A 27,655-nucleotide genomic window follows, 5' to 3' on the forward strand; every position below is an offset into this window, starting at 1 on the left:
AAAGTGTAGTGATGGGTGCCCAGCACGAGCTCAGGCCCACAGTCCATGGGCCAATGTCGGGTCGGCCTGACCTGTGGGCCGGCATGACTTTCAGGCCCACGGCCCATGCACCCACAATCTGTGTTCTAGTGATTTTTACAGCAAAAATCACTCAAGCTGCTTGAGAAATTCAAGAGAAAGAAGAAAATAGAGTGAAGAAAGAAAAAAAAAAAACAGCTTTCTCAAACTTGAAGCAATTGAACATCCTCCTTTTTCTTCTTTGAACAGCAGATAATAATGTTCTTATATGCAGAGGTAAGGCTGTGTACATCTGTCCCTCCTCAGAGCCTCATGCACTGGGCTGCCCTAGTCTTTTTGCATCTGTCTTTGCATATGATTAAAGGAAATTTGATGCTGTTCCATAGATCTGGAAAACCCATACTCTTCCTTGATGTATTTGGATGTATATTCAATTGAATCTTAAAGTCACACATTGTCTTATTAATTATCCTCTATTTTCCTTTCTCCTTTATTCTTTTTTTTTTTGAGAATTTCAGCAAGATTTGGCAAAATTTCCTTGAGATCTTCCCATTTTTCTATATGGTAATATGAAATTTCCCAAGAATCTTTTTTTCCTAATATCCTCAATATTTTGTTGATATATCAGCGATATTTCAAATGTCATTGATAGACTATACATTTAAGGTTTAATGCTTTAGAATATTATTAGAATATTTCCGATTTTTCATTAAAATCATCATAGATTTTTAATAATATTTTCCTAAAAGAACAAATGGGGATTTTGTGATTGGATGATTGGTTTACTGTTTTGATATGATTCACTTACAAAGGCACTATACTTCAAAAGAAAAAGAAAAAAGGCACACAACTACACAAGAAGATTTTCAATCTAATCAAGACATATAATAACAAAAAAGGCAAAAGCCAAGATATTGAATAAATGACTGTGATGAAGAGAAAATGGCTAAAAGACAAAGGATACATAGAAAAAGATTAAGGGGCCATTTGGCAAGTCTTTTTGGGAAGATCTTCTGGTAGCTCTGATAGTCAAAAGACGCATTGAGCTTTTGCATTAAGATTTAAGCAGCCTGAACCCTGTTTGGTTAAGGTGACTTTCCACACGTCTTTCCATGCAAAGACGTATAGAAAAAAAACCGCAAAAGCTCCATTTGGAGCTTCCCGAAAGTCGCCCATCTTTGGGCTTCTCACGTCTTTTCGGCACGTCGGCTTTTGGCGGCTAGATCTACCACGAACCAAATGGGAATAGACCGAATCGTGGTCTGCCGAGCTTGTAAATAGCCAACAGACTGCGCAGAAAGACGCACCAAATGGGGCCTAAGTCTCTTAATCTTCTCTTGTTGATCCATATAGATGTTTGCTATAGTTTTTTGAGCCTTAAATGTGCAATTATACTTATTCTAACAATTCCTTGAAGGTTTATTAATTAAATATCTTGATTTTATAGATTTTTTAAATATCTTGGCAAAGTTAGCAAAATATCCTCGAAATTTCCCCATCTCCGCATGGCAAAATGTCCATTAATATCAAAAGTGCAAAACATGATCAGAGCAATTGAGGAATGATATAGGGTTTCCTAATAACTTCATTTTTTGATTCTCATGTCTCACATGTCTGCAGATTGCAGTGTAAAGGGATAAAGCTTGTAAAGAGATTATAAGGTATAAAGATAATGATATTTTGATAGAGGTAAGGGATTTATTGTTCAAGTGCTAGGATAAATGTAGTCAGTATGCAGTATGTGTGTTGATAGAAAGAAATGATAAAGATGTCTATATTAAATTAAAAAATTCCACAGCAAACAAACAAAGATAAGACATTAATATTATGATTTTTATTTCTTTTACTGTGCATTTTCCCTTGTTTGTTCTTCAAGAACCATAAGGCAATAAATCAAATTTATATTAAGTAAATCAAATGTTGAAACTCACATTCAAAGAGCTTTTAATGTATGAAGGTTAGAAAAATCAGAATATACCTCTCATCCTTCTGCTTCATCATTTTCTCAGTCGCACTTGCAATCAATTTAGAGATCCACCTATTCACTACAATACGAATTTCAACCTTTAGAGAAAATATTTCAGGTTATGATAATATGCCACAATATGTTGGAAAGAGTCTAACACTATAAAGTTATCATTTCCCACATTACAGAAGAAAAACGGCCTTTTGAGAAGAAAGGACTGTTTAGAAAGTTGCAAAAATTCAAAAGAAAGTAGCAGAAATCAGAGTTCAAGAGGAGAGAAGAAGAAGAAGAAGGTGTCGGCAACTTGAGTTCAGAGAGAGATTTTCGAACATAATCTCTTCTCTTACTCCCTTAATTCTATTTCATTAAATTAAACTTTAGTAATTTACAGAGAAGCCCCTAGTTGAGCAGAAAATTAAAAAGACAGCATAAGAAAGAATAAAGCCCAGATTAAGGCCCATTACAGAAAAGAACATAAAAGATAAAAAAGGATAAACAGCCTATGGGCCATTTGGCCCATCTTCTCTACACTCGCCCTCAAGCTGAGCATAGATGTCAATCATGCCAAGCTTTCCAGTATCATGCTGAAGTTTAGCCTTGGGAATGCCCTTGGTGAGGAAATCAGCTAGCTGTCCTTCAGAGGTGATGAAAGGTAGACACACTTCTCCAAGAAGCCGCTCTTTCTTGAATGAAGTGTTTGTCAACTTCAATATGCTTAGTTCTGTCATGTTGCACTGGGTTGTGAGCAATGTTGATGGCGGCCTGATTATCACAGTATAGCATCATTTGCTTATCATGCTCAATACCCAGTTCCTCCATCAAGGATTTAAGCCACAATAGTTCAGAAACTCCATGAGCCATGGCTCTGTATTCTGCTTCGGTTGAAGATCGAGCAACAACTAATTGTTTGCCAAGCTTTCCAGTATCATGCTGAAGTTTAGCCTTGGGAATGCCCTTGGTGAGGAAATCAGCTAACTGTCCTTCAGAGATGATGAAAGGTAGAAACACTTCTCCAAGAAGCCACTCTTTCTCGAATGAAGTGTCTGTCAACTTCAATATGCTTAGTTCTGTCACGTTGCACTGGGTTGTGAGCAATGTTGATGGTAGCCTGATTATCATAGTATAACATCATTGGCTTATCATGCTCAATACCAAGTTCCTCCATCAAGGATCTAAGCCACAATAGTTCAAAAACTCCATGAGCCATGACTTTGTATTCTTCTTTAGTTGAAGATCGAGCAACAACTAATTGTTTTTTGCTTCTCCAAGAGACAATATTACCTACCACCAAGCTACAGTACCCAGAGGTAGATCTTCTGTCATCAATGTTTCCGGCCCAGTCAGCATCTGTGTAGGCTTCAAGTTTCATATGGCCATGCTTAGCAAATAGAATTCCCTTTCCAGGAGAGCCCTTCAAATAACACAAAATCCACTCTACTGTTGCTATGTGAGTATCCCTGGGAGCATGCATGAACTGACTGATGCAACTGGCAGCATATGCAATGTCTGGCCGAGTCATGCATAGATAAAGAAGTTTTCCAAATAATCTCTAGAAGACTCCCTTATCTTCTAACAATATTCCATCTGAAGCAGAGAGTTTATGGCTCATATCGATAGGAGTAGCAACTGGTCTAGCAACCATCTTCTACGCCAAGAAAGTATCTTAATTCCCCCAGATCTTTGATCTCAAACTCTATATGAAGGAAAGATTTGAGATCATTAATCCCTGAGACATCATTACCAGTCACAACAATATCATCAACATACACAATCAGGTAAACGGCCAAGGATCCTCTCCTCTTCACAAAGAGGGTATGATCAGACTGTGTCTGTACATAGCCAAAGCTAACAAGGGCAGCCCTAAACCTTTCAAACCATGCTCCAGGGGACTGTTTGAGTCCATAAAGAGATTTCTTCAGCCTGCAGACCTTTCCTTTCATATCTGTTTCATATATCCCTGGAGGAAGAGACAATATAGACCTCCTCATGTAACTCTCCATTCAGAAATGCATTCTTTACATCCAGTTGATAAAGTGGCCATCTGAGTGTGCAGCCAAAGATAGCAGAACTCTCACAGAAGTTATCTTGGCAACAGGGGCAAAGGTCTCCAGATAATCAATCCCATATGTCTGTGTATAGCCTTTTGCAACCAGCCTAGCCTTGTACCTTTTAATGGTGCCATCAGCATGATATTTGATAGTAAAAACCCACTTACAGCCTACTGGATCCTTCCCTTCAGGAAAATCAACTACTTCCCAAGTGTCATTCTTGTGTAGGGCATCAATTTCTGTTCTCATAGCATCCCTCCATTCTAGAATAGTAAGAGCTTCTGACACAGACCTGGGAATTGGATTAGAAGCAACAGAAGAAAGGTAGGCAAAATATGAAGGAGAGAGCAAACTATAAGAAAGGTGTTTGGAAATGCAATGTGCAGTACACTTCCTTTTTCCTTTCCTAATAGCAATGGGGATATCAAGGTCTGGGAATGATGGCTCCAAAGGGACTGTAACAGTACCTGTTGTCTCATCTGTAACTGGAAGTGCATGAGGCTCATGTGTTGGAGAGGAAACAATCTTCTCATTTCTGGTTCTCTACCGTTGGTACAACCTAGGATCAAAAAGAGGGCGAGAAGGTAAAGGAGGAGGAATAGCAACACTAGAATGAGAGTGAAGTGATTGATCCTCCCTTGACTCATTTGGAGGAAGATACTCAGCAAAAGACTCAACTAGGACAGGAAGAGGAAGAGCAAACACCTGTGACAAATCCTCCCCCTTTGGACAATGTCTCTCTAGAGAAGAACCATAAAAGGAAGAAAGCACATCAAAGGTGACATCCATTGAGACATACCAAATGCCAGTCTTTGGATCAAAGGTGACAACCCGAGTCGGCCGGGTTTTCATCAGCAGTGGTCGGTTTCGGGTTGTACAAATTCATAAACCGATGGTTCGGGTCGGTTTCGGTTTTCTTGTGTGAAAACCGAAACCGACCCGAACCGAACCGACTTAGTTCCTACTTAACTAAAAACTGAAATATCTGAAAATATATATTCCAATATCTATATCTAAAAAATATATATTACGAAATATGTCAAATATATATTTCCAGAAAATATATATTCCAATATATTTGTATGTATATTTTTGTTTATATATATATATATTTCTAAAATACATATTTCAGTTTTAAATATATTTCTAGAAAACTACGTGGCCATGGATGAACTTAGAGCCAAAACCGACCCAAACCAACCCAACCCGACTCAAACCGACCAGGTCGGTTTTGCTTAACACTGGGTCGGTTTCGGTTTCCATCTCAGGTAACCCGACCATGTCAGTTCGGTTGGAAAAACCTCAGTAAACCGACCCAACCCGACCCGTGAACAGCCCTAGCCTCACAAGTCTGGGAACTTCATCACGGGACTTCATCAAAAATATCCAAGTGAGTCAATAAAAGTCATCAATGAACAAGATAAAATATTTGTAGCCACCCATAGAAGGTAAGTGGTAAGGCCCCCACACATCAGAGTGCACAATACTAAAAGGAGAAGAAGATCTTTTATTACTCAGAGGATAACTGTTTCTACAATGTTTTGACAGTTCACAAGACTCGCAATGAAGACTAGACAAACTAATTCCCTTAAACAGTTCTGGGAATAAATGACTTAATGTAGAAAAAGAAAGATGACCCAAACGAAAATGACATAACATGACTCGACTGATGGACTTTGTAGATGTAGACCCAAAAGCAGCTTTTCCAAGTTGTTCATGGCACTGTCCAGGAGTATCCAGCAGATATATTCCATTCGCCTCACGCCCACTCACAATCACCTTCTGAGACTCCAGATCCTGAAAAACACAATAGGAAGGGAAGAAGGTTACACAACAGTTTAATGACTTAGTTAGGCTACTTACAAATAACAAGTTTGTATTTAGTCTGGGTACATGAAGAGCAGAAGGAAGAACCAAGGAGTCTATAGCCTTGATGGTTCCCTTGCCGGAGATAGGGGCAAGAGATCCATCGACTAGGGTGAATTTTGTCACATCCAGGAAGTAAATCATATGAAACAAACAAAGTAGAAAGGTTGGTCATATGATCAGAAGCACCAGAATCAATAATCCAAGGAATCCTGTAGAGAAGATGGGCCGAATGGCCCATAGGTTGTTTATTCTTTCTTGTTATTTATGTTTCTTTTCTGTAATGGGCCTTATTCTGGGCCCATCCTGTCTATATTAAGTTCTTTGTAAATTCTTGCCCACCTAAGGGCGTCCTTGTAATTATTCAAATATATCTTAATAAAAGAATGTTAGGGTGCTGAGAGAGAGTAGGTTCGAAACTCTCATTCTCAGACCCTCATTGCTGAACTCTCAAGCTCTCCTCTCTTCAGTTTTCTTCATGGTATCAGAGCATATCTGAACCTGAATATCATAGGGCTGGAAGCTTAGTCACATACTGCCTGATTCTTGGAGGTCAGTGAACGAGCCCAAGACTAGAATCTCTTGGGGAAGGGGTTCGGTGGCCAGGAAGAATCAGAGAAATAAAAAAGAAAAGGGGAAGGAGAAGGGGAACAGCTCGGTTCTGTTTTTGAAGCTCGACTGTGTTTGGACTGTTGAAGCTCGAACTGTAAGTTGTGCTCAGTTTTCTGCTCTGAAGTTCGACTGTGTTTGGACTATTGAAGCTTGACTGTGTTTGGACTGTTGAAGCTCGAACTGTAAGTTGTGCTCAGTTTCTGGTTGTTCTGTATTATCTTCGACTGTGTTTGGACTGTTGAAGTGTCTGAAAACCCTAGCTGTCGACTGCATTAAATCTAGTTTAACCCAGAAATTTCTGGGCTGTTTTTCTCTTCTTCTTGGACTGTTAAAACTTGCCGAAACATCCTTGTAACAAGGCTGTGTATTGTTACTCATATTTTGGCTGTTTTAAAGGACTGTACGAACTGTTTTTTGGGGTCTTTTCTCTTCCTTGACAGTGGGGCTGTCTCTATTGCCCACACTGTGTTTGTGAAAAGGCCTGTTCAGCAATACCGATTGGTATTTACTCTTCTTGGCTGAGTGCACAACTTTGAAAAGGTACTTCGGCTGATTGCACAGTGCCTAGGAGTTTCTGATTACTTCTTGAAGGCTGAACTCAGTATATTGTCTTCTTGTGGTCGGCTGAACTCTGTTTAGAGTGTTTACATGATGTGCTCCTCAGAGTTTGAAAACAAAAGTGGTGCCAAATATGGACTGGTTCAGGGAACTCAAAATGATTCCTTATTGACTGTGACCACAGTTAAACTAGATGGAACTAATTATCTGGCATGGTCACAATCAGTAAAGATTCATGTTTGTAGTAGAGGAAAGTGGGGGTTCATTTCCGGGAGTAAGAAGGCTCCCCCAGAAGATGATCCATCCTACGAGAAGTGGATGCAAGAAAATTACACTGTCATTGGGTGCCTTGTGAACTCAATGCAGCCGCATATCAGCCAACACTACCTATGGATGAATTCAGCAAAAGAAATTTGGGGCAGTGTTGCGGAAACCTATTCACAAAAACTCAATGTGGCCCGGGCATATAAATTGAGAAGTGATGTAAAGAATTTAAGACAAGGGGAGAAATCTCTTGCTGTATATTTCTCAACCCTGAAGTCCTTATGGAAAGAGATTGACCTAATAGAAGCTGTACCTTGGGACACCACCAATGATGCAAAGACCTACAGAAAATTGGTTGAAAGGAACAGGGTATTTGAGTTCTTAACTGGACTAAACCCAAAATATGATATCACAAAACAGAATATTCTTTCCAAGGAGTGTCTCTTTGTCACAAGCTTATGCATTGGTGAGTAGTGAAGAGAGCAGAAGGGCTGTTCAGGTTCAAGGGGCTGATATGAATGATCACTTTGCCAATATGGGGATTAAACCCAAAGGGAATGCTGGAACTTCTGGTGGCATAGGAAAGAAAGAAGTTATATGTGAGTACTACAAGAAGTCAAAGCACACCAAAGATAAGTGCTGGAAATTACATCCTAATCTTGTTCCTAGTCGGTTTCAGAAAAAGTATGATAGTAAAAGATCAGGAAGTGCAAATGTAGCTGCCGGGCCAGATAGTGAAGAAATGTTTGCTTCTGCACAGTTGGCAGCCATGAGAGCAGAATATGAAAAGTTTGGGAAGATGATCAGTCAGCTGAGTGATGTGACCTCTTCTTCCAACCCTTCAGGAAATTCTTCTGCTGCTTCAGCATCTGCTCATTCAGGTATAAGGGCTTCTGCCAATCATGCTACCACTTCAGGTAATCTCAAGATCCCTTGGATTATTGACTCAGGTGCTTCTGACCATATGACTAATCTTTCTACCCTATTTGTTTCATATGACTTGCTCCCTGGACGTGATAAAATCACTTTAGCTGATGGTTCACTTGCCCCTATCTCTGGTAAGGGAACCATCAAGGCTACGGATTCCTTGTTCCTACCTTCTGCCCTTCATGTACCTAAACTAAATACAAATTTGTTGTCTGTAAGCAGTTTAACCAAATCACTAAACTGTTGTGTAACCTTCTTTCCTTCCTACTGTGTTTTTCAGGATCTGGAGTCTCAGAAGGTGATTGGGAGTGGCCATGAGGCGAACGGAATATACTTGCTTGATACCCCGGAACAATGCACTGATCATCTTGAGAATGCTGCTCTTGGATCTATTTCTTCAGAGTCTGTTAGTCGGATTATGTTGTGTCATCGTCGTTTTGGTCATCTGTCTTTTTCTACCTTGAGTCATCTTTTCCCTGAACTGTTTAAGGGAATTAGTTTGTCTAGTCTTCATTGTGAGTCTGTGAATTGTCAAAGCATTGTAGAAACAATTATCCTTTGAGCAATAAAAGATCTTCTTTTCCTTTTAATATTGTGCACTCTGATGTGTGGGGGCCTTACCACTTACCTTCCATGGGTGGCTATAAATATTTTATCCTGTTTATTGATGATTTTTCTCGGTTCACTTGGATATTCTTGATGAAATCCCGTGATGAAGTTCCAAGACTTGTAAGACAATTCCATGAATTTGTTTTAACCCAATTTGATACCAGGATTAAAATCTTCAGATCTGACAATGCAAAAGAATACTTTGAGAAAAACCTATCCTGCTATCTCTCTGACATGGGGGTTATTCATCAAAGCTCATGTGCTAGGACCCCAGAACAGAATGGGGTTGCTGAGAGGAAAAATAGGCATATTGTTGAAGTTGCAAGAAGTATCTTATTTGCCTCACATGTTCCTACCAGGTTTTGGGGTGATGTTGTTCTTACTGCTACCTATCTTATAAACCGTATGCCATCCAGGGTTTTGGGGTTTAAGTCTCCCTTCAATCTTCTTCATCCAGACAAGGACCTTTTTCCTGTTCCTATTCGTGTCTTTGGCTGCACCTGTTATGTACATGTTCCAAGTGTCCAAAGGCATAAATTTGAACCCAAAGCTCAAAAGTGTATCTTCCTTGGTTATTCCTCCACACAGAAGGGTTATTGTTGTTTTGATCCAAAGTCTGGCAATCGGTATGTCTCAATGGATGTCACCTTTGATGAGCTTTCCCCCTTTTATGGTTCCTCTCCAGAAGGACATTGTCCACAGGGGGAGGATTTGTCACAGGTGTTTGCTCTTCCTCTTCCTGTCCCTGTTGAGTCTTTTGATGTGTCTGCTTCTCCTTCAAATGCATCAAGGGTGGATCAGTCGTTCCTTTCCCCTTGTCACAGTACTCTACCTCCTCGTCTTATCCTCAATCCCAAGGTGTATCAAAGGCAAAGATCCAGAAATGTGCAGGTTGTTTCTCCTACAACACATGGGCCTCATACACTTCCAGTCACAGAAGAGACAACAGGTACTGTTTCAGCATCTTTGGATTCATCCTTCCCTGACCTTGATATTCCCATTGCTGTTAGGAAAAGGAAAACGGAAGTGCACTGCACACTGCATTTCCAAGCACCTTTCTTACAGTTTGCTTTCACCTCCATACTTTGCCTATCTCTCTTCTGTTGCTTCTCATCCTATTCCCAAGTTTGTGTCAGAAGCTCTTAAGATTCCAGAGTGGAGGGATGCTATGAGATCTGAAATTGATGCCCTATACAAGAATGACACATGGGAAGTGGTGGATTTGCCTGAAGGGAAGGATCCAGTCAGTTGCAAGTGGGTCTTTACTATCAAATACCAAGCTGATGGCACTATTGAAAGGTACAAGGCCAGGCTGGTTGCAAAAGGCTATACACAAACATATGGGATTGATTATTTAGAGACCTTTGCACCTGTTGCCAAGATGACATCTGTGAGGGTTCTTCTATCTTTAGCTGCTCACTTTGACTGGCCCCTTTATCAATTGGATGTGAAGAATGCATTTCTGAATGGTGAATTACATGAGGAGGTTTATATGTCTCTTCCTCCAGGGATGTATGGAACTGATATGAAAGGGAAGGTATGCAGGCTGAAGAAATCTCTTTATGGACTAAAACAGTCCCCTAGAGCATGGTTTGAGAGATTTAGAACAGCACTTGTTAACTTTGGTTATGTGCAGACACAGTCCGATCATACTCTTTTTGTGAAGAGGAGTGGACCTCTGGCAGTATACCTCATTGTGTATGTAGATGATATTGTAGTGACTAGTAATGATGTTTTAGGAATTCATGATCTAAAATCTTTTCTCCATACAGAGTTTGAGATTAAAGATTTGGGGGACTTGAGATACTTTCTTGGTATAGAAGTGGCTCGATCCAAGGATGGGATTCTTATCTCCCAAAGGAAGTATGTTCTTGACTTGCTCTCCGAGACTGGAAAGATGGGTGCTAGACCAGTTGCTACTCCTATTGATATGAGTCATAAACTCTCAGCCTCAGAAGGGACATTGTTAGAAGACAAAGGAATCTTTCAGAGACTTCTTGGGAAACTTTTGTATCTATGCATGACTCGGCCAGATATTGCATATGCAGTCAGTTGCATTAGCCAATTCATGCATGCTCCCCGAGACGCTCATCTGGCAGCAGTAGAGAGAATCCTATGTTATTTAAAGGGCTCCCCAGGAAAAGGTATTCTGTTTGCCAAGCATGGTCATATGAAACTTGAAGCCTACACCGATGCTGACTGGGCCGGAAACATTGATGACAGAAGATCTACTTCTGGGTATTGCAGCTTGGTGGCTGGTAATGTTGTTTCTTGGAGAAGCAAGAAACAATCGGTTGTTGCTCGGTCCTCTACTGAAGAAGAATACAGGGCCATGGCACATGGAGTTTCTGAATTATTATGGCTAAAATCATTGATGGAAGAACTTGGAGTTGAATATGACAAGCCAATGATGTTGTACTGTGATAATCAGGCTGCCATCAACATTGCTCACAACCCAGTGCAACATGATAGAACCAAGCATATTGAAGTTGATCGACACTTCATTAGGGAAAGGATCTCTTTGGGTGAAGTGTGTCTTCCTTTCATCACATCTGAAGGACAGTTGGCAGATTTTCTCACCAAAGGCATTCCCAAGGCAAAACTTCAGCATGATACCAGCAAGCTTGGCATGATTGACATCTATGCTCAGCTTGAGGGGGAGTGTAGAGAAGATGGGCCGAATGGCCCATAGGTTGTTTATTCTTTCTTGTTATTTATGTTTCTTTTCTGTAATGGGCCTTATTCTGAGCCCATCCTGTCTATATTAAGTTCTTTGTAAATTCTTGCCCACCTAAGGGCCTCCTTGTAATTATTCAAATATATCTTAATAAAATAATGTTAGGGTGCTGAGAGAGGGTAGGTTCAAAACTCTCATTCTCAGACCCTCAAGCTCTCCTCTCGTCAGTTTTCTTCAGATCCTACAATTACCTGAAATGATTGTATGATTGGCAGAAGCCCGTATACCTGAATGAGCAAATGTAGAAGAGGTTGAATTTCCTGGAGGGTTGGAAGAAGAGGTCACACCCTCTAGGTGACTGATCATCCTCCCAAACTTCTCATATTCTGCCTTCATAGCTGTTAACTGCTCACTAGCCGTCATCTCTTCAGTTTGGTATTTGTCACTATCTGGACCAACAACAACATTGGCACTCCCTGCCTTTATATTATCAGACTTCTTCTGAAACCGAAGTGGTAGGAGCTCAAGATACAATTTCCATCACTTGTCTTTAGTGTGGTTTGGCTTTTTACAGTACTCACAGATAATCTCTTTCTTCCTTGAGCTACTTGGAGTCCCTGCAACCCCCTTGGGTTTCACTCCCATATTAACAAAGTGATCATTTAGACCAGCCCCTTGGACCTGGACAAGTCTTATGCTTTCTTCACTACTTACCAAGGCATATGCTTGAGACAATGAGACACTATCATTGGATAAAATATTTTGCTTTGTAATGTCATACTCTGGATTTAGCCCTGTCAAGAACTCAAACACCCTGTTTCTCTCAACCAGTTTTCTGTAGGTTTTAGCATCCTTAGTGGTGTCCCAGGCTACAACTTCTATCAAATATATTTCTTGCCATAAAGACTTCAGTGTTGAGAAGTATACAACTAATGGTTTCTCCCCCTGTCTCAAATTCTTCATATCACTCCTCAACTTGTAAACCCTGACCACATTTAACTTTTGGGAATATGTTTCAGCAACACTATCCCAAATTTCCTTTGCTGAATTCATCCACAAATAGTGCTAACTAATCTGTGGTTGCATTGAGTTCACAAGCCATCCAATAACAGTATAATTTTCTTGCATCCACTTTTCATATGATGGACCATCTTTCGGAGGAGCCTCTTTGCTCCCGGAGATAAAACCCCATTTGCCTCTACTACAAATATGATTTTTTACTGATTGTGACCAAGCTAGATAATTAGTTCCATCCAGCTTGACTATGGTCATAGCCAGTAGAGAGTCTACAGAGGCTCCCGAAACTTGTCCGGATTCAGCAACATGCTTGTTTTCAAAGTCTGAGGAGTTCATCTTCTTAAATACTTCAAAAATGACTTTAAACAACTTCGAATAACAACAAATGAAGACAGAACAAAAACTGTGTTGTGAGGCAACCTCTATGCAGTCGTACCAATAACCTGCGTCACACCCGGAAGCTGGGAGAAACAGAGAAAACTCAGCCGCTCCTTGTAGACTTCACAGAACACCAATCCACTTGATTCAACCTTCAAGAAGAAGAATGAGAAGGCCTTTAGTCACTGAGCATCCAGGTCAAACTCCCTGTGGGGCCCGCAATTAGATTTCTCCAGAAAATTAGGGTTTTGGGCAACACACTTGAATCTGTCAAGAGGACGACAAAACCAGTCCCCTTCTCTCCAGAAACCACTAACAACTGGGCTGAAATAAGTTTCTTTAACTATTCATACGATTCAGTTCTCCATACACATTGTGTATGGGAAAAAAGGTGAAAAAAAGGGAAAAACAAGCCTGCTCTAATACCAAGAAGAAAAACAGCCTTTTGAGAAGAAAGGACTGTTTAGAAAGTTGCAAAAATTCAAACGAAAGTAGTAGAAATCAGAGTTCAAGAGGAGAGAAGAAGAAGAAGGTGTCGACAACTTGGGTTCAGAGAGAGATTTTCAAACATAATCTCTTCTCTTACTCCCTTAATTCTATTTCATTAAGTTAAACTTTAGTAATTTACAGAGAAGCCCCTAGTTGGGCAGAAAATTAAAAAGACATAACATAAGAAAGAATAAAGCCCAGATTAAAGCCCATTACAGCAAAGAACATAAAAGATAAAAAAGGATAAACAGCCTATGGGCCATTCAGCCCATCTTCTCTACAATTACAACATGTGGTCCCTATGGTTTTTAAACTTCAGTTGATGTTAACAGAATATGCATGTCTAGATTGTTCAAAAAATCGAAGCTCTTCCGCAAAAAACCTAAAAGGATTCCACCTGCATTGAGATGCAGATGCATATGAACTGAATATCAATGTGTGTTGATTGATAAATATATAACTGTTGATAATCATTATTTAATAAAATAGCCCATTATTTGACAAATGTCAATCAAAACATATCTAATTGTACTGAGTACTGACAATGGCCAATATACATGTAGACATTGATATATAAAATCATCTATCTATTTAAAGAGTGCAAGTGCAACAATTTAGCACGAAGATAATGTATAGATAAGATTTTGCAGTTCATATAACCAAGAAGTCAAAATACAGGACATCCTCAATACCTGGTATCAGCAAGATAGTTATTGCAATCCCAGAAACAAAAGCAAATTTTACTTGTGTATATAAAAGACATAGTGCCACTCCAATTTGTAAAGGTAAGCTGAAACATGGGGAAGAACATTAGAATAGCCCAAACAGTTAAATGCAAAAACTATCCAAATTAACATGTGTCTACTACACATAGGACTAAGGTTCAAAATGTCAATGTCAGTGGAAATATCAGTCATGCAAATTACAAGAACCATGTTGGGAACATTGTATCGGTATATTGTAAAAATTAAAAACATGGTTGAAACATTGTAGAATACGCAAAAATATACAATTCTATTTTTATGTAATGTAAAACTGCATAGGAAGACCCTTTTAAATTATTATCTTGTTGCAAATCATCAAACAAAGCTAAGAAACTAAAGTTTGTTGGTAAAATAATATGTTATTCGTGAGTTTTGGGCTGATATTACTTGTTTTTATTTACATAACATAGTTAGGGAATTTTTGGGCCTTAGGCCCATTAGTTTAGTTTTAAGTTAAGAGTGCTTATTCAGTTCTTACAAGTAGCCAACTAACTTAGGCCCATTCTCTTCTATGTCTCTTCTCTTTGTTTCTCAGCTGAAACCTTTTCTTCTCTTTCTTTTCTTCTTTCTTTTACAGGTTTTATATCAAAACAGGTCATCCAAACTTTTCTACTTGGTGTCAGAGCAAGTTTAAAGATTTTTTGAGCTGCTCCATCATGCATCCCTAGATCAGCCGATTGCATGATGAGGTAAAGGGCTGATCGAAGACTTCAGATAAGCCTAGCTTTTGGATTTTTTTTTTGGTGGATTTGCAATCCTTTGTAGCTGGTCTAGGGTTTAACACCAAAATCAGGAAGAACTGGAGAAAGGGGGAGAGTCCTGATTTAGTAGGACTCTTCAATTTTGACCTAAGAAGTAGAGCTCTAGTTTTCTAGGGTTCCTTGAGGATTTCTGAAGGGGGCAGTTCAAATCCTAACCTTTCTGGAGGTCTCTAGAGGGAGCAGCAACCTCTTCTCTCTCTTCTCTCACTCCCACGGAAAAGAAAATCTTTGGAGGGAGGGGCTTCTAGGGTACCAGGAAGGTGTTTGAAGTTTCTAAAGGAGATAAATACCTTTCTTTTCATCTCAAATTGATTTCCTAATCTATTTTGAGAGTTATGGAGGGCTGTGGAGTTGAAAACAAATTTGCAGGTGAATGGGATCTAGGGGAGGAGGTGTTGTAGACCTCTTCAAGAACAGGACCATCACTATAGTTAAGTTGGATGGTACAAACTACATAGAATGGTCACAATCTGCAAAGATAGCCATTGGTGCTCGTGGGAAATTGGGGTATGTCACCAGCGAGGAAAAGAAACTTGAAACTAACCACTCCCGATGGGTACAGGAAAACTACATGGTGATGACTTAGCTGTGCAATTCCATGTTACCCCATATAAGTAAGAACTTTTTATGGGCTAACACGACTAAGGAGATTTGGGACGGAGTAGTAGAAACCTATACACAGAATGAGAATTGTTGAAATAGTTTATTTTATTTCTTGTCTTTTAGTCTTGTCTTGGTAGGGTCTGTTTGGTTGATTAATGTCTTTTTTATTTTTCTAATTATTGTACTTCACTTACAGAGGGGCACAAGGGTCTTTTCCCCTTTTATTTTAGTCGCCCTATATATACTAATAGAAGCTGGCGCCGCCAGCATTGTTCCATTGCCAATCTCTTCTCTTCTCTTCTCTTTCTCTTATTTCTAGCCGACCACACTATCATGAAGAATGTTGCTAAAGCCTACCAGTTGAGAAACCAGGTGATTGCTACTAGGCAGGGAGATAAGTCTGTTGCTATTTATTTTTCAGCCCGCAAAACCTTATGGTAGAAGATAGACCATCTGGAGATTGTAGTTTGGGAAAGTAGCAAAGATGCAACAACTTATCAGAAGCTGGTAGAGAAGAATAGGGTTTTTGAGTTTTTAGCTAGACTTAACCCTAAGTATAACATTGCACGACAGCATATTCTTTCCCAAGACAGTGTAACTCTCTCAGGAATATGCCTTTGTATTTGGAGAGGAGAGTAGGAGGAATGTGATGATAAGGAAACCATGCGCTGAGCAGTCAGCTATGGTTAGCACAGTGAAGCGTAAATCGAGTGGGGACAAGGGGGAAATGAACTGAGGAAGGAGGACAAGAAGGATCTGATCTGTGACTACTATAAGAAACCTAGACATACCAGAGATACCTACTGGAAGCTTTACTCACACCTTGTATCGAGCCAACTCAGAAACAAGAAGAGAAATGTGAATATGGCAATGACTGGTCATTTATCAGGACCACCTACTACAACTTCTCTAGAGATATGGGTAGTTTCTAAATCAAAGGGATATAACCAATTCTAACTCATTATCAGGTGGACAGCAAGGTGCAGGTGGATCAGGAGGTAGCCATTGTACTTCGTTTGCACATATAGGTAGTTCACATGCCACTGCAAATTATGTATCCACTATAGGTAAGGGGGGACCTCCTTGGATTATAGACTCATGAGCCTCAGAACATATGACCAACATTTCCACCATTTTCTCCTCATACCACCTCTGCTCTGGTAGAGATAGAGTTTCCACAGCAGATGGATTACATGTTCCCATTGTTGGGAAAGGGTCTGTCAGGATGACTGATACCATTACCCAACCTTCTATCCTTCATGTTCCTAGACTGAGCACTAATATTTTATCTGTTAGTAGCTTGACAAAGAATTTGAACTATTCATAATTTTTTCTCCTAGTCATTGTATTTTGTAGGATCTAGAATCAAACAGGACGATTGGGAATGGTCATGAGGTGAATAGAATCTATCTTCTTGATGTGCTTCCCAGTCATCAGAGTCATCATGTCAGTAGGAGCATTGAGTCAAAGTCAGTGGGTCAGATTATGCTTTGGCATAATCGGTTAGGGCATTTGTCTTTTTCTTCTTTGCATTTTTTTGTTTCCCAAATTGTTTGAGTCTGTTAGTTGGTCCAACTTGGAGTGAGAGGGTTGTCAACTTGGAAAGCATTGTAGACATTCCTTTAAATCAAGTAATAAAAGATGTTCTTCTATTTTTTATATTGTTCATACTGATGTGTAGGGCCATACCATGTTTCCTCTATGGGTGGCTATCGGTATTTTCTTCTGTTTGCGGATGATTATTCCCGATACTCTTGGATATATTTGATGAGGTCCCATGATGAGGTATTGTCTTTGGTTCAACAATTCCATCAGATGGTGCTGACGCAGTTTGGGGTACGAGTGAAAGTGTTTAGACCAGACAATGCTAGGGAATGCTTTGAAAAAAACCTAGCATCATACCTATTGGAGCATGGAGTAGTCCATCAAAGCAGTTTATATACACTCCACAACAAAATGGTGTAGCAGAAAGTAAGAACAAACATATTGTGGAAGTAGAAAGAAGCATGATGTTGAGCTCTACTATTCCAGTTCATTTTTGGTGTGATTCAATTCTTACAACAGCTTCTTGATTAATCGGGTGAATTGTGCCAACAATCCAGTGCACCATGGCAAGACAAAACATATTGAAGTCAACAAACACTCTGTTCAAGAAAGAATTGTCTTTGGTGAATTGTGTATACCTTACACTCCTTTAAAGTTGCATTTGACCAACATTCTCACTAAGGGGCTAATATCAGTGAAGTTCCATGGACTACTTGGCAAGCTAGGCATGAAAGATATCTATACACAGCTTGAGGGGGACTGTTGTGATATATGGCCAACACATGTGAACTGTTAAGTGTTTTATGTATGTCTTTTATTAGTATTAGTTATTAGGCCCTGTAGAGAACATTGATGTGGGCCCCACAGCTGTGGTACAACTCTGTCCGTAGGGTAGAATGTATCTAGTCACAGCTGTGGTTATTTTGTTGTTCTGTTATTTCTAGTTTCAGTTTTATATTGGTTGTTATTTGTTAGCAGTTATGATGTAAACACCAAGGGCAGATATGTCCTTTCATGTAACTAGCATAACCTATATATATTAACTTAAAGTGACGGCGGCAGAATATTGACATTCTGTTCTTCTCCTCAAAATCTGTGTTCTATTGCTCTTCCATCACTCTTTCTTCTACATCTTCTTCACTTTCTCTTCTCATCGAACCTAAAATCTCTTAGTGATCAAGACTGAATAGCAGTCTTGAAAACCTACAGGTCCATTAGTGCTTTTATGTCATTAATAGGTGTTGAGTGGGCCGACTTGTGTTTAGTTTATTTCCTTTTAAATTAAGATGTTGTTGGGCCTTGGGCCCATTAGTCTTTATTTTTTAAAGAGTTGTAATTACTTAGGTTGAGTTGCCGCCCTACTTAGGGCATCTTTGTAATATCTCATACTTAAGTTAATTATAAATAGAATGAGGGGCTGGCGGCTAGGGTTAAGTCAATCTATCCTAGTCGACCTTCTTCTCTTTTCTTCCCTTTCCTTTGTCTCTTGCTGAAATCCCCAACTTTCTACTCTTCCTTTCACAAGAAGCTTGGCCGAAATCAGCACATAAGGTTTTCTACTATAGGTTGTGTTCTAAATAGGGGTATTTTTGTCCTTTCATGTAACATTAACATCATTTACTTAATGAATGAATTGGGGCCAGCCAAAACATTCTATTTTGCTGTCCACTCTTTCCAGTTTTCCTCTTCTTCTTCTTCTCCTAACACTTGCAGGTTTCAAACATGATTTATAGCTTATGCAGTACACATTGTGAGGTAATATGTCCTTTATCCATGTAAGTCACATCTCAACTATTGATTGGTCCATTTTCCTTGGTCTCTTGTCTCATGGAAGTTGTAGAGAGATTGGGCCGAGTGGACCTTAGTTTTCTTCAGTTATTTTCCGTCTCTATTTCTGCTGTAGTGGGCTGCCTTCGTGGGCCTTAAGCACTTTTATTTCTTATGTTCCTTGGGTCAGCCACCTAACTAGGGATGCCCATGTAATTTTCCCTTTTATTTGTTTCAACATATATAAAGTGATTAAGGAATAGAGAGAGAGAGACGATTCAGCTCTCTTCTCTTTTCTTCCACTTTCAACTTCTTCCCCCTGAACAGCTTCTTCCTACTTCTTTCTTCTTTATTTTCCTTGTTATGCAATCAAGATATTGTTGGACTGGTTTTCTTCCGAAGTCCAAGAAACAACAAACCAAACCAATTCTTTTTCTTTCAGCAAAGTTATTTAGTTATAGGCACTCTAGAGTGAGTTCACTGTATCTTTTCTCATCCTATATGCCTCTCTTTGTGGATAACATGAATGCAATCTGTATTTCCTCAAATCCAGTATTCTATAAATGTAGGAAGCATGTTGAAGTTGACTGTCAGTTAATTAGAGAGAAATAAAGGAAAACAAAGAGAAATTTATTCAGGACATAGGAGTCAAATAAAACTAACAGGTAGAATGCAATGTCACATAAAAGTAAATCACAACCTCCACATGTCATGGAAACTGTTACCCAGGTTAACAGTTCGATCAGCATCTATAGACATGAATGTTTGAATCTCCCCTTCTGAAAACTTTGACCGCTCTGCAAGGCTGATGCAAAGGCACTGTCCAGGAAACAAAGTAGAAAAAAACTGTTGGTACAGCACTACAGCATCACTAGGCGTATGTCAAGATGAAAGAATACAACAGATGATAAGCACAGAATCAACTGCCCTCTAATTAGCATTATAGAAAGATTTTTCTACATACACCACAGTTTGGCCTCCCCCAAAAACATTTTTCCTAATTTGATGCCTAATTTCACTGCGTTTTGGTTTGATTTATCAATAACCACCCGAATCACCACTTGTCATTGTCATACTCTTTGCTCTTGGAAAAAAATTGTCTCCCGTGAGCCAAACAGCCTATCCAAATCATTTTTGATTGAGCCCACCTTCTCTTCCACATCTTCTCCATGATTCTCACATGGCAATACCTCAGAATCAGAAGCCAATTAAACCCTCCTCTGTCCTCTCTGACAAGGTTGTAGGCATAGATGATGGTAGTGTCAGGTAGACCATCCATCCTCAATTTTTCCTCTTCTATGTCTAATATTCTTTGCATGAAATTTATGTCTCCATGTGTATGTGCATGTGTCTCTATGTATAGATAGATAGATACATACATAGATATGTGAGAGAGAGAGAAAGAGGGAGGGAGAGAGGGAGGGAGAGAGGACTCTTTGTGTGTGCAAGTATATATGTATTTGTCCATGTGTGTGTATATGTGGGTAATATATCATGTAAAGAATTTCAGTCCATAACCTTACTAACACCCTGTTAAATGATAATTACTATCTTTTTTATAAGTAAATGATAATTACTATCTTCACTGTATATAACACAATATTAGGTTTTCCTTTTTCATCTCTATGATGTAATTCTAATATTCCATAAGGATGAAATTCAAGATTCTAATGACCTTTCAACAGGATAAAACGAAACCACCTCAGGTACAACGGAGAGGCCAAAAGGATTTCCCTTATATATGCACCCAGAATTTTCTTGTGCATGACAATATAGAAATCACTAACCCACGTAAATTAAAAACTTAAAGAACAAAATGAAGAATGTGACTTTACCTTTCGGTAAATAGCCACCATAATACTAGACCGTAGCTTTAATTTTAGTTTGGAAAGGTGAAAAGTGTATTGTGTATCCAAAAAGGACCTGCCACATTTGCATGGGTGTTTGTCAAAACTTTGTACTAGAATCTAATTAGGAACATAACGGCATGCATAAACAAATAGCAACATCCATTGCAGATGATATAGAAAAGTTTGACATAAGAGAACCAAGTGAAATCATATTAATATTAGTTAAAATAAAGCATATTGTGCTAATGAAACAAGAAAGAAACTAAATTCTAGTTACTCTCTAAGCTTTTCATAAACTTAACTTCCAATCAATGAGATAAAATTAGAATGCCGAACCATAGTACAGTCAATTTATACCTGCCACAAATCAAAATCCTAAAAAAGTACAAACCAGAAGAAATGCCAGCATAAGTGGAGGCTGGCACTAAACCTATTCAAGATCAAAGAAGCAATGTCAAACTCAGTTCCAGTAGTGACATTGATGGACCATGACTATGCCATTTGCAATCCAATAGCTAATAGAATCTTAGAGACCATTGTGAAGTAAAATATACCTATAATGACAAGTAGAAGGCTTGACCAACTGACCTGGGAATTGATCTAGATCACTACACTCTGTGGCTGAAGTTTAGCTGAATTATGGTTTCTAGAGTACATAGCTTTTGGGAAAAGGTCCCTAGTCAATGTTTTGTTCACAAATTAGAATAAGTTATTATTATGGTTTTAGTTTAGTAGAAGTAACATAGATATTAATAGAAAATTAGCAATTAAAAGGACGACAGTCACTGTTTCAAAATGAGTTTTCATGATACCTTGCTTCTTTGGTGATCGTATATTTTACACGAAAATTCATAAAAAATCAAAAATAATTTAATACATTACATTTTTGAGGAACATCAAGTGTAAAACTTTTGAGAAACTTCATGATATTTTCAGGACTTCCAAATTTAAAATGTTGAATATGACTATTATATTATTCATCAAAAGAAAAAGTATTTATTATATTTTTTTCAACCTCAGAAAATATAAAATTTTTTCTAAACTTCAGAGAAATTCAGCAAAAATGGATATTATGGTTAGAATTTGTGTCAAAAGTGCATATCAATATCTTACAGTTAGGCACATGTTTGTTATTGAAAATAGAAATTTTAAAGGAGAAATATTTAAAGCTCACCTGAGGTTTCTAAGAAATACTAATACCTCCCTTCACCTTTTAAAAGGACTCTATGTCAATTCGTGGGAAGGTGAGAGAACAAGAAGAGAAACAATAGTTCAGATCTGTAAGGGTTAATCAATCAGGTCGAACCAACCCAAAAAGAGAGTATTTATTATAAACCGAAGTGAATGTCCTTACAAAGGAAATAGAAGAGCTGTACACTAATGTACACACCTATTAAAAGTACAATAAAGAAGAATAAAGATACAATAAAATTACATAACTACCCTTTATCTTCTCTACACTCTAACCTCCCCTATTGGTTGCATAGCAAGACAAAAACCACTCGTCTGTTAACATGCTATTAGTTTCCATCAGCATGTGACCACTTGCCACAAAAAATTGTTGTTTAAAACCCATTAGTAATCTATTGAACTTGACCTTAAATTAAATGGACCAAAATGGACAATATAATTTATCTTTAACATAAGTTTTCACCAAATTTATGTTCTTTTCACCCAATGATCTTCCTTCTCAAGTCAAAGGAAAACAACAATGCCCTGACCACAATGCCAAAACCACCATTTGTTTTTCTGGTGGATGTGGATCCAAGGATTATCATCTATAACCACGAAGACTTTTATTATTGTAAAGATTTAAGGGTTTGGTGAAGCCTTTGGAGAGCATGTCTACAAGAAACTAAACGGAAAGGTAAAAAAGCTAAAAAAATTGATGGCTAGAAATTATGGTATACAGGAGAGGTGAATAATAGAAATGGTGCAACGACAATAGAAGATAAAGATTTAAAAAATGAAATTGTAAAGTTAAAAGAATTGGGGATAGAATAATTATAATTAGACTTGTTTTAGGTGAGGAAATCGTTAACATAGTTAGTGTTTATGCACCTCAAGTGAGTTTAGTTAAAAGACAATTTTGGGATAACTTAAAAGGATTAATCCAAGAAATTCCAAATGAAGAGAAGATTTTTATGGAAAGAGACTTAAATGTACATGTAAGGAAAAGACGTGTTAAGATGTGTGATGTAGGACCCGCTCAGTTATAGTCCTTAGAGAATGTTGAATAGTCTTCTTTGATCAGAATTTTAGGGCTATTTATGGCTGTAATGGCTTCTTGAAGGAATAAGAGAGAAAGAAGAGCGAAAATACCTGGAATCACTCACAGGCTACCTAGAATCACTCTAGGGCATGGGAATCACTCACTTCACTACTCTAAGTGTAAAACATCCATACATGTTTATAGACTATAAACTCATAATAAACCTAGGAGTCAAACTGTTAGACTCATAATAGTCCTAGGAGTCAAACTGTTAAACTCAATAATCCTAGTAGGACTCAAGCCAAGCTGTTATATCCTATTTCAATTCAAAGAAGACTCAATAACTCTAATCCTACTTATGCAATGACTCCAAAATTTTAAACATAAACAAACTATAAATAGACAATCAAACCCTATTATTGGAACCTACAAAAAAATTGTAAAATAACAAAAATACCCTTGGTGTCCAATTCGATCCAGATTCTAAGTACCATCACTATGCCATATCAAGACCTGTTGTAAGGCCTTCTTTCTAGAATAAATATTCAAGGGTGTTGATCGATTCCTCTCAATATGATATGGTATGTGGAGGATTTGGATTTGGGGAGAGGAATGAATCAAGAGGTACAATATTAGATTTTGCAATAGCTTATGATATGGCAATTTTAACACCTTTTTCCGAAAGAAGGATGAACACTTAATAACATTGAAAAAATGGATCAAACATAAGTCAAATAGATTTTTGCCTTACTAGGAGAATAGAATGAGTGATATATAAAGATTGCAAAGTTACTATAGGAGAAAGCTCAATAACAAAACATAGATTAGTGGTGGTAGATGTGTGCATTAGGATTGGAAGAGAAATAGGGAACAAAATAGATATTCAAGAATTAGGTGGGAAAACCTAAAAGGAAAAAAGCTAGCTCAATTTAGAAACAAGTTAGTAATAAAAGGAAATTAGAATTTAGATGGAAAGATTAATGATATTTGGCTTGAAATGGCAAACAACATAAAGAAATTAGCAAAGGAGGTCTTAGGAGAATTTAAAGGGAAATGTAAAAGTACTAAAGAAACTTGATGGTGGAATGAAGAGGCTTAAAATATAATCATATTAAAAAAAAGAATCTTACAAAGAATGGCAAAAAGCTAAAAATGTAGAAAATTGGGATACATATAAAGCCATAAAAGAGGAAATTGAAAAAAAATAACGTAAATGAGCTAAACGTAGGGCTTATGATGATCTTTACCATAAATTAAGCACTAAAGAGGGAGAAAAAGAAATGAGTTTAAAATAGGTATATAGACCTAATAAAGGATATGCATGAGGGGCAACAGCTAATGTTAGAACACCAATGGGAGAGACTTCAAATTGTACAATTACAATGGATCTTCACCAAAATTTAGCACTTAGCCCTTGTGTATTTGCACTAATCATATATGAATTGATTAAAAAAATTCAAGAAGAAAGTTCCATGGTGCATGTTTTTTGCGGATATCATTATTTTAATTCACGAAACTAATGAAGGATTAAATGCAAATTGAAGCTTATGGACAAATGCCCTAGAAACATGAGGTTTTGAAATAAGTAGGACAAAAAAAGAGTATATAACATGTATATTTAGTAATAATAGGAGTGCAAATCAGGATACACATAGGATTAGAAACCAAGAGATAACTCAATGTGGCGATTTCCGGTACCTTGGTTCAATAATTCATAACAAGGGAAAGATTGAGGAGGACATCACCCAGAGTTAAAGCAGGTTGGGAAAAATAGAGGGGCACATCTGGACTTTTTTGTGATAGGAGGATACCACTTTGATTAAAAGGAAAATTCTATAAAATAGTTGTAAGGCTAGCTATGTTGTATGGAGCTGAGTGTTGGGTCAGCTCCAGTTGTAAGGTTTCTATGAAGCCATCCATAGAAACCTAGGAGTAGCTCCAGTTAGTGATAAAAGGAGATAAAATAGGCTAAGATTGTTTGGTCACGTGCATAGAAGACCACCGACAGCTCCAGTTATAAGAAGTGATTTGTTACAAGTGGAAGGGGCTAGAAGAGCTAGGGGTAGACCAAAGAGGACATGGGTAGAAGTAGTAAGAAACGATTTAAACTAATAATTTAACAACGGATAAGGTTTTAAATAGAACGGGTTGGTTAAACAGGATTCATGCAGTCAACCCCTTATAGTTGGGATAAGGCTTGGATGATGATGATGATGATGAAGTCTTTTGAGAGGCTAATAGTAATGTTCAATGTCTTTCTTTGTACCAAGGGATTTTTTTTGTATTAAATTCAAACACCCAAAAATCCATAAGGGCATTCTTGATATTTCTCTCCATTCAGTCAAGCTTTACAGCTGAATGCTTTGACAGGAGATGTTTAAGGATTAGGATGAAACTGAGGGGAGGTTTTAGTGTTTTTTCTGAATCCTTAGTGGAGGTTCAAGTATTTATCCCAAAATTTAACACTTGCTAGTACCACATTATGAGGTATTTCGTCTTCCTTTTTTTCTGATTTGGTTTGGTTCCTAAACCCTCCCCTTCTTTATTTTGTTGAAATTATTATTGGAAAAAAATATTTACATATACTGCTAATTACCAGATGTCCTCTAAAAAATGTCTACAGCAGATCTTCATGATGTCTGGCATATAGTTTTTCAGTTTCTCAAACAATGATTAATCAGCTGGAAAATGCAATTTGTGGATCAAAAGGAAACATAAGGAATTGAACATTGAGCATAGATATGTTTTCATGTCAGCAGCAAAAGTAACTATACAACAGAATTATTATCCTGCTTAGTTTTACAGTAACATCACATATTACCAATGGTGTATGCAGAAACCCATAGTTTCCATCAGTAGTTGATGTCATGTAAAAAAGTAGTATACCTTTTCCTTACACATCCAGTATTAAAAGAAAATGAGGATTCAGAACAGAAAATGGTTGGGGGATATTCCTTAGAGGAAAAATTGGGGGAGGGAATCTTGTCTTCTGTATGGGAAGATAATAATCTTGCAGACAAGCATTTCATGAAGCTAGAAGATCATGATTTCTTAGTCTATGAATCTCAGGCAACTGATAAAGGTTATGAGATGGAGTTGGTTTTCAATCAGTAGATAGAGAAGCATATGCTTTTGGGAGCATTCTTTCAGAATTTAACAGTGTTAGCAGGAAATGTTTAAGCATCACCCAACTTCCTTGAACTACAGACATTGTCAAAAAGCTTAACTCTCATCATCATCAGCAGCAGCATCTAAGCTTTATCCCAACTATATTGGGTCAGCTACATGAATCCTGTTTCACCGTTCCATTCTGTTTTTAATTCCACACTTATTGTTAAATTATGGGCACAACAGATGAACACTATAAGATAAATATTACATAACTCATACCATGTTGTAGTCTGAAAAGACGGAGATGTTTTCCCTGCCTGTATTCCTCTTATTTAACCAGAGATACAAAGATAGGTGGCAGGGACAGTGGTAATAGAGTGGTTGGCATTGCTAGGCATTGAAAAGCAACTGTTTGTTATAACTTATAAGTAGGGCAGAGGTGATTTGGGTAGGAGAATCTCTTACAGGCCCTCAGGTTGTTTAGATCCTTGCGCTAGGTCACAGAGGGGCTTTCTGGATCCCTCAGCATAATTTCCTGGCCCACTTGTTAGGTATTGCAGTTTTCCTTTAAGTGGTATCTTTTTGTATGGGTCTGTGTGGTTTGCAATTTCAATATCATCAGATACTTCACCATGCAGATATGGGATAATTTCAGGGATATTTCGCTAATCTAGCCAAGATATTTAGAAAATCTAAATAAATCTGTTAAAAGGCTGTTTTATGTCAGTGTTAGTACTGTAAGGGTACAGTTGTAATTTATCATTATTTTATGGCTGCCCTAATATAAATATAAGAGCTGGCGGCACCAGCTCAATCTTTAGGCTCTCAAACTTGTTTCTTCTGCTCTCCTCTCTTCTCTCTTCTCCCTTCAACCTTCTCTTCACCAGTTGCTGTTTTTTGTTTGGAGAAGCCTGAGAATAGTATCAGACTGATCTGGGAAGTTTTTTTTTTTTTTTTTTTTTTTTCTTGGCCGTGCACCAAGACAGAACCTGTAACAGGTTCAGCTGACTGATGTGAGGTGATCAGCACCTGTTTTTTACCCTCTGTGTGGATCGTGTGATCCTTGTGATGTGTTTGTAGGTCGGGGATGACCTGGGTGTGCTGTAATAACAGACTTGTGATGGGATTCTAGGTTGGTGATGACCTGTGTGTGCTGTAACAGCAGTAAGATATTTTTTTTATGATTGTAGGGCTTCATTAGGTCCAAAAAAGTTTATTTTTCCACAGTTTCTTGGTGCAGTACTGTTACTCCCAGCAGTAGTACATTGTGTCAGATGGAGAATAGTGTAGACTGGAAAAATAGATCCGTTGTGGTGTTGGACTGTATTGCCCTTCAGTTTTTGTGGCTGTTTAGGTTCGACCTGAAGCAGTTAACATGAGTATTTTAAGACTGCCACATCTGGTTTTCCTCAATGTAGAATGGGATGAGTGGAGGTATAGATTTATCCTTCCCTATGGCTGTTATACCTCTGGATGGACTAAATTACCCAGAATGGTCGAAGGGAATCAGATTGTACATTACTGCAAGAGAAAAAATAGGGTACATAAATGGGAAAATTAAAGAACCTAATTCCAGGAGTGCAGAACATGACAGATGGAATCAGGAAAACAGC

At 38.1% G+C, this 27,655-nt stretch overlaps 1 protein-coding gene across 2 annotated transcripts in view; it reads right to left on the reverse strand.

Annotated features, from left to right (window-relative positions):
- Window positions 1-27,655, reverse strand: part of ABCC13 (multidrug resistance-associated protein 11) — a 140,566-nt gene that overhangs the window by 43,591 nt on the left and 69,320 nt on the right. For both annotated transcript variants that reach the window (XM_088893521.1, XM_088893520.1), the window contains exons 11-14: window positions 20,705-20,792; window positions 19,570-19,688; window positions 14,122-14,219; window positions 1,997-2,063 (exon numbers count right to left, since the gene is read on the reverse strand). In XM_088893521.1, coding sequence (XP_088749647.1) covers window positions 1,997-2,063; window positions 14,122-14,219; window positions 19,570-19,688; window positions 20,705-20,792 — 372 coding nt within the window. The remainder of the gene's footprint in view (window positions 1-1,996; window positions 2,064-14,121; window positions 14,220-19,569; window positions 19,689-20,704; window positions 20,793-27,655) is intronic.

This window comes from Nelumbo nucifera, chromosome 8 (assembly GCF_055504915.1).
Source record: "Nelumbo nucifera cultivar China Antique chromosome 8, China Antique-T2T, whole genome shotgun sequence".
Classification (NCBI taxonomy): domain Eukaryota; kingdom Viridiplantae; phylum Streptophyta; class Magnoliopsida; order Proteales; family Nelumbonaceae; genus Nelumbo; species Nelumbo nucifera.